Source organism: Rhinatrema bivittatum, chromosome 14 (assembly GCF_901001135.1).
Source record: "Rhinatrema bivittatum chromosome 14, aRhiBiv1.1, whole genome shotgun sequence".
Taxonomy (NCBI): domain Eukaryota; kingdom Metazoa; phylum Chordata; class Amphibia; order Gymnophiona; family Rhinatrematidae; genus Rhinatrema; species Rhinatrema bivittatum.
In genome coordinates this window covers 2,536,340-2,554,196 of record NC_042628.1, presented here as the reverse complement: position 1 = coordinate 2,554,196, position 17,857 = coordinate 2,536,340, and the positions used below count along the sequence as shown (strand labels likewise).

Below are 17,857 nucleotides of genomic sequence, written 5' to 3'. Positions count from 1 at the left end.
CTACTATTGTCCTTTCAAAGACTATATTTATTTATCTTATTTTATATAAGCATTTAATATTCCACGTTTTCCTAAAGGTAGGCACAAGGCAGACAACATAAAGCAACATGGCAAGGAGTAGCTAAGCAATAGATATAAATGGATGTGATATACAAATGGGAGGTAGATTGAAAGTAAAGAGCTGGTTGAAAGATTGGAGCAGGGAAGGTGGTTAAAGGTATATTAGAAGCTGGAGAAACACCTGGGAGTAATCCAAAAATAATCCCTCCAAACTTGTATCCAGCCCTGCAGATGAAAGTGATCAAATAAAGGAAAGAAGTGATGAGATCCTTTCACTTACCCACAGAGTAGGGAAGCAATGCACAAAGCAATGTCAGATCTGCTGCTCGCAGTTTGTTGGATGTCCCCTCACTGCAATTTATTCATTTGGAGGAGATGCACAAACAAACTTTCTCAGTAGCTGGCCCTAAAATATGCAACTCTCTGTCTGAGAATAAACGGATAGGAGCTTACTGAAGACCTACATTTTACACAGATTGTATTCGGTGTTTTTGGAAAACCTTTCATTTATATTGGGAAGTTGATATGCTCTTTGTTTTATCTTAATGTGAATGTTTGGTATGTTTGGTATGTTATAAAATGCTTTTAATTTAAAAAATGTTCTTTAACTATTCAATCCCCAGTTCCACCGCTTATAAGCGCCATCCTATACAATGAAGCACTCACCATACAGCAATCAGGCTGACCTGAGATATAAGCATATCGTCATCTCTGTGTGTCTAAACCCCAAGTCTGTCATAAACTGTCTTCCCAAGGCAATCTTTTTTAACCATCTATGTGGCCATCATACTAGGCACTCCGGTATAAGGTACCTTCATTTGCCTTATATATAATCTTCAGCCGGTATAGACTTATTTACTTTTTTTTTGGACTTTTTATATGCAATTAAAACTTATCTTATTGCAAAGTGAAGTGAAACTCCCTGACATGGGTCCATGTTTCGTACACTGCATCAGGGGAATTCTCACAAAGTGGTCATTCTTTCATTCATTTAAATGTCAGATTGTTGCTTCCCAGGTCACATCGTAAAGCTCAGAAATCTTTGCCATTTTTGGGCGCCCTCCAAGTAAATAAGTCTATACCAGCTGATGATTATGTATAAGGCAAGTGAAGGTACCTTATACCGGGAGTGCCTACTGCCTAGTATGATGGCCACATAGATGGTACAAAAGAGATTGCCTTGGGAAGATGGTTTATGACTGATTTTATGCTCTTCCTTTGTTGCACCCTGTTTATCCCATCTTAAACCCCAAGTTTCACATCAATTTCAAAAGATTATTCAAAACATGTAGTACACAAATCTACTTCCAACTTATCTCTGTCAAAAGTATGAGTTGAAGGCGGTAATCCACCCAGTCATGCACAAGGGTGTGCTTAAAGCAGTTTGTGTAGTTGGGTTTAAAAAAAAGATTTGGATAAGTTCCTGGAGGAGAAGTCCATAAACTGCTATTACTCAGTAGGGAATAGCCCCTGCTTGTTGCCAGCATTAGTAGCATGGGGTCTCTTTAATGTTTGGGTACTTGCCAGGTACTTGTACCTTGGATTGGCCACTGTTGGACACAGGATGCTTGGCTTGATGGACCCTTGGTCTGACCCAGTATGGCAGTTCTTATGTTCTTAAGTTATATAAGGCATGTGAGCAGATAATATGGGAACAATATGCTTATTTGGGCAGAAGGACATTTCCCTGAGAAAGCCAATCAGTGAAAAGTGGACTGGTCAGCAGAAGCACGATGCTGGAAAGGACGTAACACAATTGCTTTGTTACATTTTTTGGCTTGCAGGGCAGCCTGCAAGTCAGCTCACTCACCTCATGCTGGGATGCAGACAATGCACAGCCTGCCGCTGCCGCTAAGTGTGCACCCGCCAAACTCAGGCAGATTTAAAGGGCCTACAGCAGGAAGAGACAGGAGATCACATATCTAGCCCTATAAAGGGCCTCTTCTGCTTCTCCCTCACTGCCTCAGCAATGGGTAGACTTCTGGTATTGTGAATTGCTATTTCCTTGCTCCGTGTCTTCAGCCTTGCTTTGTCTTCATCTTCAGCCTTGTCCAGCCTTCCATGTCTGCAGCCTTGCCTTGCCTCCCTTGGACTGACTCCCGGTACTGACCATAGCCTGTGACCTGACCAGCCTTGACTACCACCTATGACTTGACTCTCCTTGCCTGCTGCCTGCCTTGACCACAGCCTGACTACAGAAGCTCTCTTAGTCTTCACCAGAGACACTCAGCTAAGACCTGCTGGCTCCCGGAACCCAAAGGTTCAACCCATGGAAAGGGGCTGGTAGATGCAAAGCCCCAGCTAAGTCTCTGCATCGCTTTTCGCCAGTTGACACTAAAGACCTAGTGGGCCTTCCCAGTAGGTGGCATCAACCTCACTCCAGCACAAGGGTCCACAAGTCTAACAGTTTGCTGAGGCCATGGATCCGGCAGCTCAGGCTTTCCTACAAGCAATACCAGGCTTGGCACAGCACCTACAGGAACAGCTACAAGTGTTTAACCAGGTCACTATGGCCCTGGAGAAACTAGCTGTCATTGTGGACGCACCAAGGCAAGAACCCGCACCAAGACCAACAACTCCGCCTCCCCAGGAGTCACTTGCTACCACCAGACGACTGCCTCAGTTACCACCTCCTCCACGCTTTATGGGAGACCCCCAAACAATGCCGTGGGTTCATAAACCAGTACCAGATGAACTTCCAGATGTAGGTTCCCAGACAACCAGACAAAAAAACCACGTACATCCTTTCTCTCTTGAGTGAAATGCATTGGCTTGGGCACGTGAGGACTTCATAGTACGAGATTTGGCAAGTTTTCTCCAAGAATTCCATCTTCTTTGATGAGCCAGGAAGGGACACTGCCTGAGCTTTCGACATGCTACAGATCCACCAGGGCTCCCAGACCTTCTCAGAATATACCATAGAATTCAGAACACTCACCTCTGAACTGAACTGGGGTGAAGACAATCTCAAGGCTATCTTCCTGCAAGGCCTGTCTAGCCACATTAAGGATGAGCTTGCAGCTCGGTAACTCCCCACCTTGTTGGACAACTTCATCACCCTGGCCAGGCGTATAGACCACAGACTCCAAGAGAGCATAAGACTCAACACAATTTTCCATTGGCACCCTGCTTCCAGCAACCTTTCTCTCTGCCCAGGACTGAGTCCTCCAAGCTTATAATCCAAGATAAACCCAGCTAACGGCCCAAGAGAAAGCAAGCTGCAGGTAACAGGGTCTGTACATGTATTGTGCCGCTTCTGGACACCTGGTGTGGGCGGAATTCTAGCATAATATTCATGTAAACAGTGCCATCGGCTCTTCCCCCTTTCAGATCCTGTACAGGAAGCACCCAAGTGTACCACTCCTGCTGCCTCTAGCTGTTGACTGTCTGGCAGCTCATCTCACTGCTCAAGAACTCCATGCCCTCTGAACTCAGCTCATGCAGCAGCCTGCGATGACACCAAATGCCAATCAGCACTCTAACTTAAGGAGGGAGATTTGGTGTGGCTGAACACTCAACACTTTTGTCTCAGAGTTCCTTCTCTCCGCCTGGTGCCATGTTTTATCGGACCTTTTTTGTTGTTCTGAGGAGGCTCACTTATCCAGGTAAATGCCTTTGAAGTTGTCGTCCTCGTGTCTAGTCATTATCATGTTGTGTGGTTCAATATTGGACTCAGAGTTGAACCATATTAGGACAAGCTTCTTGGACTTTGAGATAAGTGATATTGTCGAGGACGCTCCCTCAGGAAACCAAGAGCTGAAGGGCACAGAGGGACTGTGGGCGGCAATAAAATGGAGCAATGAGAAGACAAGAAATCTCTGGGTAAGGCATGTCAGCGACGGTGAAGGAGAGCAGGAAATCCAGGCAGAAGGGTCAGGCAGAATTATTAGGAAAGAGAGCTAAAGAAGGAGATAAAGAAGGAGAAGATGGAAAACAAAGCAGGAGAAAGTAGAGTTACTGAGGAGGGGGACCAGGAGATGGAAGAAATCTTAGAAAGAAACCAAGCAAGCCATTATCCCAGCCAAAATGGCAAGAGGGAAATGATCTTAGTCTTAGACAAAAGCCCACTTGTGAAGATACTGCCTGCACTGCTGCGCAGCCCACGGAGACGTTTACTCAGGGTCTACGCATTACATTTCAATGCAGCAGCCTAGTGGTTAGACCAGGGTTCAAATCCCACTGCCGCTCATTGTCACCTTGGGCAAGTCACTTTACCTCTGGGGTTAGGGAGCTATTACAGTATCTGAATGTAATCTGTGTTGAAGTGCCGAAAAGCGGAATATAAAAATCCAAAATAAATACATTGTGCACTTCCCCAGAGACCTGTACAAACCCAAGAGCACACGCATAGTTTTCTCCTCAGGAACGCAGCTTGTTACTGGCATGCAGGGTGGGCTGTGTTCCCATGACCAGTGGGGGAGCGCACTGGTGAGACTGGAGGAGGACTTGGGGTAAAATATGTTTATTTGGAAATGACACCCAGGGAGGCTGAAAAATATGAAAGTGGACTGGGAAAAAAGGAAGAATGGCCAAAGGTCTGTGTTGTGTACTTATTTATTTAAAATGTCTTGTATTTTGGTTGTAATAGAATAACTATCACATTATAATACAGGAACATAAATAGCTTCCATGCAAAGAAGTGTAAAATCCTTCATCTGAGGCATAAAGATTCAGTATACTAATATCCCCCCAGATGCCACACTGAAGGGACATCCAAGTTCTCACAGACTACCTTTCATTGTAGAACTGGCTACTATTGCTTTGCAAAAGGAGAAATTACTACTTACCTGATAATTTCCTTTCCTTTAGTGATGGGCAGGGTCAATCCCAACGAGTGGATTATACACCTCTGCCAGCAGATGGAGACGGAGCAAAAGCTGATGTCACAGCTAAACAGTCCTGCCCCGACATCAGCCCGCCAGCATTGTCTGAAAAAGCCAAACTGTGGACAAACCTGATTAAACTTGAACATTATTAGTAACAGGCAACCATTCATGTTCTCAACCAACAGGAACACTGAGCTCAGCCAAACGAAGGAGCATATCTAGCACACTAAGAGCTAGAGAAGCTACTTACCAGTTATCAACGAAAAACTGGAATCATATTCTGCACAGCTCGCCTGACAAAATACCAACTATAAATTCAAACACTGGCAGCCGAGGGCAGGTCTGGGATTGATGTGCCCTTACTAAAAGAAAGGAAATTATCTGCTAAGTAGTAGTTTCTCCTTCTTTAGCTTTTGGATAGGTCAATACCAATGAATGGATACACCAAAAGTAATCTCAAAAAGGGTAGTAGGCTGCCAGTGGTCCAGTCAATACTGCCCACGCAAACGTGGCATCCTCCCTAACCCTAACATCCATGCTTGGAGAAGGTGTGCAAAGATGACCTTGTCGCCGCTCAGCAAATTTCAGCAGGCGACCACAAAAAGTTCCACCCACGATGCCGCCTGAACTTTCGTGGAACGCAATTCTAACCTGCTTCAGTAAGGCTACCTCAGCAGCCACATAGGCTGCCATAATGACTTCCTTAAGCCAATGGGCAATCATTGCCCTCGTTGCCAGTGTCCTTCTTACCTCCCCATGGAGCACAACCAGGCGATCAGACTTCCAAACAGCTTTAGTCATCTCCAAGGAATGCAAACGACGGTACTCCGCTCCATCTCTATCTCTATCCCTGTCCAAGGTAGGCAGAGAAATGGACTGATTCAAATGAAACTCTGAAACCACCTTGGGCAAAAAAGGAGGGACAGTCCGAAGTTGAACCGCACCAGGAGTCATAGGGAGAAAAATAAAGACTCATGGCAGAAAGAACCTGCAGCTCAGAGACCTGATGTGCTGAAGAGAAAAATGGTCTTCAAGGTAAGCCATCGCAAGGAAAGAATACGCAGCTCGGAGACCTGATGTGCTGAAGAGAAAAATCGTCTTCAAGGTAAGCCATCGCAAGGAAAGAATACGCAGCTCAGAGACCTGATGTGCTGAACAGAAAAATGGTCTTCAAGGTAAGCCATCGCAAGGAAAGAATACGCAGCTCGGAGACCTGTTGTGCTGAAGAGAAAAATGGTCTTCAAGGTCAGCCATCGCAAGGAAAAGAATACGCAGCTCGGAGACCTGATGTGCTGAAGAGAAAAATGGTCTTCAAGGTCAGCCATCGCAAGGAAAGAATACGCAGCTCGGAGACCTGATGTGCTGAAGAGAAAAATGGTCTTCAAGGTCAGCCATCGCAAGGAAAGAATACGCAGCTCGGAGACCTGATGTGCTGAACAGAAATATCATCTTCAAGGTCAGCCATCGCAAGGAAAGAATACGCAGCTCAGAGACCTGATGTTGCTGAAGAGAAAAATCGTCTTCAAGGTCAGCCATCGCAAGGAAAGAATACGCAGCTCGGAGACCTGATGTGCTGAAGAGAAAATCGTCTTCAAGGTAAGCCATCGCAAGGAAAGAATACGCAGCTCAGAAACCTGATGTGCTGAACAGAAAAATGGTCTTCAAGGTAAGCCATCGCAAGGAAAGAATATGCAGCTCGGAGACCTGATGTGCTGAACAGAAATATCGTCTTCAAGGTAAGCCATCGCAAGGAAAGAATACGCAGCTCAGAGACCTGATGTACTGAAGAGAAAAATCGTCTTCAAGGTCAGCTATCGCAAGGGAAAGAATACGCAGCTCGGAGACCTGATGTGCTGAAGAGAAAAATAGTCTTCAAGGTCAGCCATCGGAAGGAAAGAATTCGCAGCTCAGAGACCTGATGTGCTGAAGAGAAAAATCGCCTTCAAGGTCAGCCATCGCAAGGAAAGAATACGCAGCTCAGAGACCTGATGTGCTGAAGAGAAAAATGGTCTTCAAGGTAAGCCATCGCAAGGAAAGAATACGCAGCTCGGAGACCTGATGTGCTGAGAGAAAAATGGTCTTCAAGGTAAGCCATCGCAAGGAAAGAATACGCAGCTCGGAGACCTGATGTGCTGAAGAGAAAATGGTCTTCAAGGTCAGCCATCGCAAGGAAAGAATATGCAGCTCGGAGACCTGATGTGCTAAACAGAAAAATCGTCTTCAAGGTAAGCCATCGCAAGGAAAGAATACGCAGCTCAGAGACCTGATGTACTGAAGAGAAAAATCGTCTTCAAGGTCAGCTATCGCAAGGAAAAGAATTCGCAGCTCAGAGACCTGATGTGCTGAAGAGAAAAAATCGCCTTCAAGGTCAGCCATCGCAAGGAAAGAATACGCAGCTCAGAGACCTGATGTGCTGAAGAGAAAAATGGTCTTCAAGGTAAGCCATCGCAAGGAAAGAATACGCAGCTCGGAGACCTGATGTGCTGAAGAGAAAAATGGTCTTCAAGGTAAGCCATCGCAAGGAAAGAATACGCAGCTCGGAGACCTGATGTGCTGAAGAGGAAAAATGGTCTTCAAGGTCAGCCATCGCAAGGAAAGAATACGCAGCTCGGAGACCTGATGTGCTAAAACAGAAAAATCGTCTTCAAGGTCAGCCATCGCAGGAAAGAATACGCAGCAGTTGAAAAGTCGGACCTGCCAAAAACTCAAGGACCAAGTTAAGGTCCCACAGCGGGCACCTGAAGCTACAACGGGATGGGGGGGGGGGGCGGCAGGTCAACTTGGTTATAACCGCCAACTAAGGACAAAAGGATGAGGTAGTCCAAAATGTAATGGTGACAGCTGTGAGATCTTCTTTGGGCTAACAGCAGGGAAAGGTGATGAGCAGAGTTACAGCAGTGTGACAAGCTCACAGGTCCTTATTTACTGAGATTAATTAACTTCCGCCTCCCCTCCCCATTCCCTCTATCAGCAGCAGCTGAGGAGACCACTTCTCACTTTTATACTGATCCTAAGAATAGATTCCTTAACCATCTAAATCCGTCACCATTAATGAGCTGAGCTGATTAGGCTATCAGAGGCTTCTTTTGGTGTATGAAATTCTTAGTGTATTTTAGTACAATCAGAATGTGACATGAATTCCAAGGTTAATGATCCATATGCGCTGTCACACGCTGTGAGAGAGGAACCTTACATATAGTCCCATGCACTGTAACACGCTGTGAGAGAGGGCCCTTACGTATAGTCCCATGCACTGTAACACGCTGTGAGAGAGGGACCTTACATATAGTCCCATGCACTGTCACACGCTGTGAGAGAGGGACCTTACGTATAGTCCCATGCACTGTAACACGCTTGTGGAGAGAGGGACCTTACATATAGTCCCTGCACTGTCACACGCTGTGAGACAGGGACCTTACATACAGTCCCTTGCACTGTAACACGCTGTGAGAGAGGGACCTTACGTATAGTCCCATGCACTGTAACACGCTGTGAGAGAGGGACCTTACGTATAGTCCCATGCACTGTCACACGCTGTGAGACAGGGACCTTACATACAGTCCCTTGCACTGTAACACGCTGTGAGAGAGGGACCTTACATACAGTCCCTTGCACTGTAACACGCTGTGAGAGAGGGACCTTATGTATAGTCCCATGCACTGTAACACGCTATGAGAGAGGGACCTTACATATAGTCCCTTGCACTGTAACACGCTGTGAGAGAGGGACCTTACATACAGTCCCATGCACTGTAACATGCTATGAGAGAGGGACCTTACATATAGTCCCATGCACTGTCACACGCTATAAGTGACCGACCTCACAAAGTCCAATTCCACTGTCACACGCTGTGAGAGAGGAACCTTACATATAGTCCCATGCACTGTCACACGCTATAAGTGACCGACCTCACATACAGTCCAATTCCACTGTCACATGCTGTGAGAGAGGGACCTTACATACAGTCCAATTCCACTGTCACACGCTGTGAGAGAGGGACCTTACATATAGTCCCATGCACTGTAACACGCTGTGAGAGAGGGACCTTACATATAGTCCCATGCACTGTAACACGCTGTGAGAGAGGGACCTTACATATAGTCCCATGCACTGTAACACGCTGTGAGAGAGGGACCTTACATATAGTCCCATGCACTGTAACACGCTGTAGAGAGGAACCTTACATATAGTCCCATGCACGTCACACGCTATAAGTGACCCACCTCACATACAGTCCAATTCCACTGTCACATGCTGTGAGAGAGGGACCTTACATACAGTTCCATGCACTGTCACACGCTGTGAGAGAGGGACCTTACATATAGTCCCATGCACTGTAACACGCTGTGAGAGAGGGACCTTACATATAGTCCCATGCACTGTAACACGCTGTGAGAGAGGGACCTTACATATAGTCCCATGCACTGTAACACGCTGTGAGAGAGGGACCTTACATACAGTCCCATGCACTGTAACACGCTGTGAGAGAGGAACCTTACATATAGTCCCATGCACTGTCACACGCTATAAGTGACCCACCTCACATACAGTCCAATTCCACTGTCACACGCTGTGAGAGAGGAACCTTACATATAATCCCATGCACTGTCACACGCTATAAGTGACCGACCTTACATACAGTCCAATTCCACTGTCACACACGCTGTGAGAGAGGAACCTTACATATAATCCCATGCACTGTCACACGCTATAAGTGACCGACCTCACATACAGTCCAATTCCACTGTCACACGCTGTGAGAGAGGAACCTTACATATAATCCCATGCACTGTCACACGCTATAAGTGACCGACCTTACATACAGTCCAATTCCACTGTCACACGCTGTGGGAGGGTTGTCAGTCATGGAAACAGACTCATCATACTTTTAGGTAGCAAATAGTTTACTGATAAGGGTTTTATATAATCAAAAAACCCATTGAAAAGTGTATATAGTTAAAGCAAGGGTTAAAGAACAAACTATGAACTGCAAGGTTTGTTGGCTGTGAAACATTTTGAGACCTCACTGGCCTCTTTAAAGGTTTCTCAATTGCCAAATATTCCACTTTTTACCAGCAGTACCTATACAGCCACTATCATGGTAAATGAGATCAGATAAAAAGTAAAATGCATTGCTGAGATGGTGTGGGCTTCCTGCTATTTTTTTTCTAGCACTACGATACAGAGGGAGGGATGTGTGTGGAGCCCAGCACTCGTGCACCCTGAATGCCACCTGGAAAGGGCCCATGTTATTCCATCACTGCCTGACTAGGAGCAGAAGCTGCATCCTCCCACTGCAGTGCAGAGCACAAGCTGGCTCTGGAGCAAAGGTTTTAAAAGTCCTCCTTCCTGCTCCTTATACTGAGTGCAGCACAAGGAGGACATGCTCGACTCAGGCACCTTCTTTGTACAGGTAGTGCTCACAGGTCCTTAAAAAGGTTGCCAAGAATGAAGAGCTGCTGATAAGAAAGTAGAGCACAGAATCATGAAAGAACAGTGGCTGAGGCAGCAGCAGATGCACCACTGTGAGGCAGATAAGGCATATATGTGTGAGCCAGCATCTGGGTGCATTCATGTGTGACTGTACATGTTTACATGTGTGTATGTGTACGTGTGTGTTCATGTGTATATGTGTGCATTCATGTATGTGTCTGCAGACATGTGTGACTGTACATGTTTACGTGTGCATGTGTGTATGTGTGCTTTCATGTGTATGTGTGCATTCATGTATGTGTCTGCAGACATGTGTGACTGTACATGTTTACGTGTGCATGTGTGTATGTGTGCTTTCATGTGTATGTGTGCATTCATGTGTCTGCAGACGTGTGACTGTACATGTTTACATTTGTGCATGTGTGTATGTGTACGTGTGCGTTCATGTGTATATGTGTGCATTCATGTATGTGTCTGCAGACATGTGTGACTGTACATGTTTACGTGTGCATGTGTGTATGTGTGCTTGTGTGTGTATGTGTGCATTCATGTGTCTGCAGACATGTGTGACTGTACATGTTTACATTTGTGCATGTGTGTATGTGTACGTGTGCGTTCATGTGTATATGTGTGCATTCATGTATGTGTCTGCAGACATGTGTGACTGTACATGTTTACGTGTGCATGTGTGTATGTGTACATGTGCGTTCATGTATGTGTCTGCAGACATGTGTGACTGTACATGTTTACGTGTGCATGTGTGTATGTGCTTTCATGTATGTGTGCATTCATGTGTCTGCAAACATGTGTGAATGTACATGTTTACATGTGTGCATGTGTACATGTGCATTCATGTGTATATGTGTGCATTCATGTATGTGTCTGCAGATATTTGTGACTATACATGTTTACATGTGTGCATGTGTACATGTGCGTTCATGTGTATATGTGTGCATGGACACTGGAGAGCTTTAAATCCCACTTTCAGTATTCATAAATAGTTTACGCTGCCTTGGCTTAAAGCCTCTTGCTTTTGTTGTGTGTTTGTTTGTCGGTCTTGACTAGATTGCAGTTGAGTGTTTCGTTCAGTGCTGTGTACACCTGGTGTGTGCCACAACAAATTATACTAACAATAGTGCTAATTCTGCCCACAGATCCATACCAGCAATGCCGCTGCCATGGAGCCTTGGATGCAGCAGGAGTGATGCTGCTCTCCCATGGGCAGGCTAATAACAACCATTCATCTCCATCTGATAACAGCAGTTATCACTCATTACTGCTAATAACAACCATTCATCACCATCTGATAACAGCAGTATATCACGCATTACCTGCTAACAGCAGTATATCACTCATTACCTGCTAATAACAACCATTCATCACCATCTGATAACAGCAGTATATCACTCATTACCTGCTAATAACAACCATTCATCACCATCTGATAACAGCAGTATATCACGCATTACCTGCTAAAAGAACCATTCATCACCATCTGATAACAGCAGTATATCACGCATTACCTGCTAATAACAACCATTCATCACCATCTGATAACAGCAGTATATCACGCATTACCTGCTAATAACAACCATTCATCTCCATCTGATAACAGCAGTATATCACTCATTACCTGCTAATAACAACCATTCATCACCATGATAACAGCAGTATATCACTCATTACCTGCTAATAACAACCATTCATCACCATCTGATAACAGCAGTATATCACGCATTACCTGCTAATAACAACCATTCATCACCATCTGATAACAGCAGTATATCACTCATTACCTGCTAATAACAACCATTCATCACCATCTGATAACAGCAGTATATCACGCATTACCTGCTATTAACAACCATTCATCACCATCTGATAACAGCAGTATATCACTCATTACCTGCTATTAACAACCATTCATCACCATCTGATAACAGCAGTATATCACGCATTACCTGCTATTAACAACCATTCATCACATCTGATAACAGCAGTATATCACTCATTACCTGCTATTAACAACCATTCATCACCATCTGATAACAGCAGTATATCACTCATTACCTGCTAAACAACCATTCATCACCATCTGATAACAGCAGTATATCACGCATTACCTGCTAATAACAACCATTCATCACCATCTGATAACAGCAGTATATCACGCATTACCTGCTAATAACAACCATTCATCACCATCTGATAACAGCAGTATATCACTCATTACCTGCTAACAACAACCATTCATCTCCATCTGATAACAGCAGTATATCACTCATTACCTGCTAACAACAACCATTCATCTCCATCTGATAACAGCAGTATATCACTCATTACCTGCTAACAACAACCATTCATCTCCATCTGATAACAGCAGTATATCACGCATTACCTGCTAACAACAACCATTCATCTCCATCTGATAACAGCAGTATATCACTCATTACCTGCTAATAATAACCATTCATCACCATCTGATAACAGCAGTATATCACTCATTACCTGCTAATAACAACCATTCATCACCATCTGATAACAGCAGTATATCACTCATTACCTGCTAATAACAACCATTCATCACCATCTGATAACAGCAGTATATCACGCATTACCTGCTAACAACAACCATTCATCACCATCTGATAACAGCAGTATATCACTCATTACCTGCTAATAACAACCATTCATCACCATCTGATAACAGCAGTATATCACGCATTACCTGCTAATAACAACCATTCATCTCCATCTGATAACAGCAGTATATCACTCATTACCTGCTAACAACAACCATTCATCTCCATCTGATAAAGCAGTATATCACTCATTACCTGCTAACAAACAACCATTCATCACCATCTGATAACAGCAGTATATCACTCATTACCTGCTAATAACAACCATTCATCACCATCTGATAACAGCAGTATATCACGCATTACCTGCTAACAACAACCATTCATCTCCATCTGATAACAGCAGTATATCACGCATTACCTGCTAATAACAACCATTCATCACCATCTGATAACAGCAGTATATCACGCATTACCTGCTAATAACAACCATTCATCACCATCTGATAACAGCAGTATATCACTCATTACCTGCTAATAACAACCATTCATCACCATGTGATAACAGCAGTATATCACTCATTACCTGCTAATAACAACCTATGCCCACTACTACCACATACATGCGTCAGCATCTTAAACTATCGGTGTCCTTCACTACCTGATAATGTCAATGTGGCCGTTCTTGGCAGCGAGGTGCAGGGGGCTGGTTCCGTTGGGGTCCGTACTGTCTCCAGGCTTCGGTTCCAAAAGAGCCACACACATGTTACTGTTTAACAGCAGCTGAACCACCTGCAACATCAGACTGAAAATAATTCACGGCAGACGCACCTTGCTCCCCTCCCCCACCGCTTTCTCCAGCCTCCTGGGTCATCCTTCACCTCCCCTTCCTATCTCGGGGTGAGTGGTCAGCAGGACCCTAACTGTGTAGCTATGGGATTAGCTGGCTAGCGGGGACATTTGTTCCCCTCCCAGCAGCTAAATCTAACTGAAAACGTGGCTGCTGTGTGGGGCAGGGAGGCTCTGCACGCTAACTTTAGGGGGATTTTCAGCTGTAGGTTTGTGTGAGCTAAAGAACAGTTTTCCCTTCCCATGAGTGAAAGTGTGCAGTGCACTGGGGAAATGCCACTGGTAGTGCCCTCAGCTCGGCTGTGCATCAGCGGACGGATCTGACGTCTCTTTAATAAGCAAAGAGTCCTAGGTTATTATCTGAAGGGATGTCACGATCTTACATTCCCGTATTCCAGCAGTTTCTTGCTCCCGGACCTTTTCTGTGCTCCTCTGGGCTTCTAAGCTCACCTAGAAGCAGCCTCTTCTGGGTCTAGGATGCCTGAGCTTTCACAATTACTGAGGGACTTTCCCACTTCAGCTCTCTCATCTAACCCAGCCACTGCGGTGACAGTCCCTGGCCAGAGGCCCCCAGCTAGGATCTCTACACAATGCAGGTGGAGCGATGGCTGAGACGTGAGTGCTTCCTCTGCAGCCCGCAGGACTGCCACTGAGCCAGCAGACAGCCCTGAGGACACTAAGATGAAACAAAGACACCCCTGAGCTTTCATAGCTTTTCTCTGACTCTGCCCTGCAGGGATGAAGGAACTAAAGATAAAGATTAGAACACGAGACATCTTTAAATGCACAAGGCTCATACTCGCAGTTCCCCGAACCCCAACCCCCCCCCCCCCCCCAACAACACTGCCAGAAGAGCATTGGACGTTAGTAAAATTCCTACAATTGCAACAAAGAACTTACCCCAACTCTGCCAAACTCACAGGCCAGGTCAAGGGGCGTCTTCCCACAGATGTCCATGATGCAAGGGTTGGACTGATGCTGTAGCAGCATCTCAGACTGAGAAGAAAGCAGAAGAAAACTGGAAGTTAGTTACAGCCCCTAAGAAAGCGCAGTCACTCTCAGACAAGATGTGCAGCCCGGAGAACCTGTTACCGAGGGATTTCATTCTCGCGAGAAAGGATCGGAGCCAGAGTATGCCCTGACATTGGACAGGCCATGAGTAACCTCTCATCAGCTCTCAGCATCACTCAGCCATGCCCAGGGAGAGAAAGAGTACACATCGGTATCTCAAATCATCAGAGTGCCCATTCCATGTGTACCCTGCGATGCCCTGGACAGTCAGAATACACAGCTCCATCTCACCTCATCATGGAGCCTGTGCTGCATATACCCTGTGAGCCAAGGAGAGTCAGAATACACAGCTCCATCTCACCTCATCATGGAGCCTGTGCTGCATATACCGTGCTGAGCCAAGGAGAGTAAGAATAACAGCTACATCTCACCTCATCATAGAGCCTGTGCTGCATATACCCTGCTGAGCCAAGGAGAGTCAGAATACACAGCTCCATCTCACCTCATCATGGAGCCTGTGCTGCATATACCCTGCTGAGCCAAGGAGAGTCAGAATACACAGCTCCATCTCACCTCATCATGGAGCCTGTGCTGCATATACCCTGCTGAGCCAAGGAGAGTCAGAATACACAGCTCCATCTCACCTCATCATGGAGCCTGTGCTGCATATACCCTGCTGAGCCAAGGAGAGTCAGAATACACAGCTACATCTCACCTCATCATGGAGCCTGTGCTGCATATACCCTGCTGAGCCAAGGAGAGTCAGAATACACAGCTCCATCTCACCTCATCATGGAGCCTGTGCTGCATATACCCTGCTGAGCCAAGGAGAGTCAGAATACACAGCTCCATCTCACCTCATCATAGAGCCTGTGCTGCATATACCCTGCTGAGCCAAGGAGAGTCAGAAACACAGCTCCATCTCACCTCATCATAGAGCCTGTGCTGCATATACCCTGCTGAGCCAAGGAAAGTAGCAGAATACACAGCTCCATCTCACCTATCATAGAGCCTGTGCTGCATATACCCTGCTGAGCCAAGGAAAGTCAGAATACACAGCTACATCTCACCACATCACCGTGCCCTCACTGTTTATACAGGAGGGTCAGAATACACAGCTACATCTCACCACATCACCGTGCCCTCGCTGTTTATACAGGAGGTCAGAATACAGCTACATCTCACCACAATCACCGTGCCCTCATGTTTATACAGGAGGGTCAGAATACACAGCTACATCTCACCACATCACCGTGCCCCGCTGTTTATACAGGAGGGTCAGAATACACAGCTACATCTCACCTCATCATGGAGCCTGTGCTGCATATACCTGCTGAGCCAAGGAGAGTAGAATACACAGCTACATCTCACCTCATCATGGAGCCTGTGCTGCATATACCCTGCTGAGCCAAGGAGAGTCAGAATACACAGCTCCATCTCACCTCATCATGGAGCCTGTGCTGCATATACCTGCTGAGCCAAGGAGAGTCAGAATACACAGCTCCATCTCACCTCATCATAGAGCCTGTGCTGCATATACCGTGCTGAGCCAAGGAGAGTCAGAATACACAGCTCCATCTCACCTCATCATAGAGCCTGTGCTGCATATACCGTGCTGAGCCAAGGAGAGTCAGAATACACAGCTCCATCTCACCTCATCATGGAGCCTGTGCTGCATATACCGTGCTGAGCCCAAGGAGAGTAAGAATACACAGCTACATCTCACCTCATCATGGAGCCTGTGCTGCATATACCCTGCGATGCCCTGAGACAGTCAGAATACACAGCTCCATCTCACCTCATCATGGAGCCTGTGCTGCATATACCCTGCTGAGCCAAGGAGAGTCAGAATACACAGCTCATCTCCACCTCATCATAGAGCCTGTGCTGCATATACCCTGCTGAGCCAAGGAGAGTCAGAATACACAGCTCCATCTCACCTCATCATGGAGCCTGTGCTGCATATACCCCTGAGCCAAGGAGAGTCAGAATACACAGCTCCATCTCACCTCATCATGGAGCCTGTGCTGCATATACCCTGCTGAGCCAAGGAGAGTCAGAATACACAGCTCCATCTCACCTCATCATGGAGCCCTGTGCTGCATATACCCTGCTGAGCCAAGGGAAAGTCAGAATACACAGCTACATCTCACCACATCACCGTGCCCTCACTGTTTATACAGGAGGGTCAGAATACACAGCTACATCACATCACGTGCCCTCACTGTTATACAGGAGGGTAAGAATACACAGCTACATCTCCCCACATCACCGTGCCCTCACTGATATACAGGAGGGTCAGAATACACAGCTACATCTCCCACATCACCGTGCCCTCACTGTTTATACAGGAGGGTAAGAATACACAGCTACATCTCACCCACATCACCGTGCCCTCACTGTTTATACAGGAGGGTCAGAATACACAGCTACATCTCCCCACATCACCGTGCCCTCGCTGTTTATACAGGAGGGTCAGAATACACAGCTACATCTCCCACATCACCGTGCCCTCGCTGTTTATACAGGAGGGTCAGAATACACAGCTACATCTCACCACATCACCGTGCCCTCACTGTTATACAGGAGGGTCAGAATACACAGCTACATCTCACCACATCACCGTGCCCTCACTGTTTATACAGGAGGGTCAGAACTACACAGCTACATCTCACCACATCACCGTGCCCTCACTGTTTATACAGGAGGGCAGAATACACAGCTACATCTCACCACATCACCGTGCCCTCACTGTTTATACAGGAGCTCAGAATACACAGCTACATCTCACCACATCACCGTGCCCTCATGTTTATACAGGAGAGTAAGAATACACAGCTACATCTCCCCACATCACCGTGCCCTCACTGTTTATACAGGAGGCTCAGAATACACAGCTACATCTCCCACATCACCGTGCCCTCGCTGTTTATACAGGAGGTAAGAATACACAGGTACATCTCACCACATCACCGTGCCCTCGCTGTTTATACAGGGAGTAAGAATACACAGCTACATCTTACACATCACCGTGCCCTCACTGTTTATACAGGGAGGCTCAGAATACACAGCTACATCTCTCCACATCACCGTTGC

General features: G+C 46.1%; 1 protein-coding gene across 1 annotated transcript in view; it reads right to left on the bottom strand.

Moving 5' to 3' along the window:
• Positions 1-15,258, bottom strand: part of LOC115076082 (caskin-1-like) — a 69,753-nt gene extending 54,495 nt beyond the window's left edge. Inside the window, 3 exon segments of the mRNA XM_029577199.1 lie at positions 13,563-13,693; positions 14,651-14,746; positions 15,193-15,258. Of these exon segments, the coding sequence (XP_029433059.1) occupies positions 13,563-13,693; positions 14,651-14,746; positions 15,193-15,258 (293 nt within the window).
• Between the last annotated feature and the right edge of the window lie 2,599 nt (positions 15,259-17,857).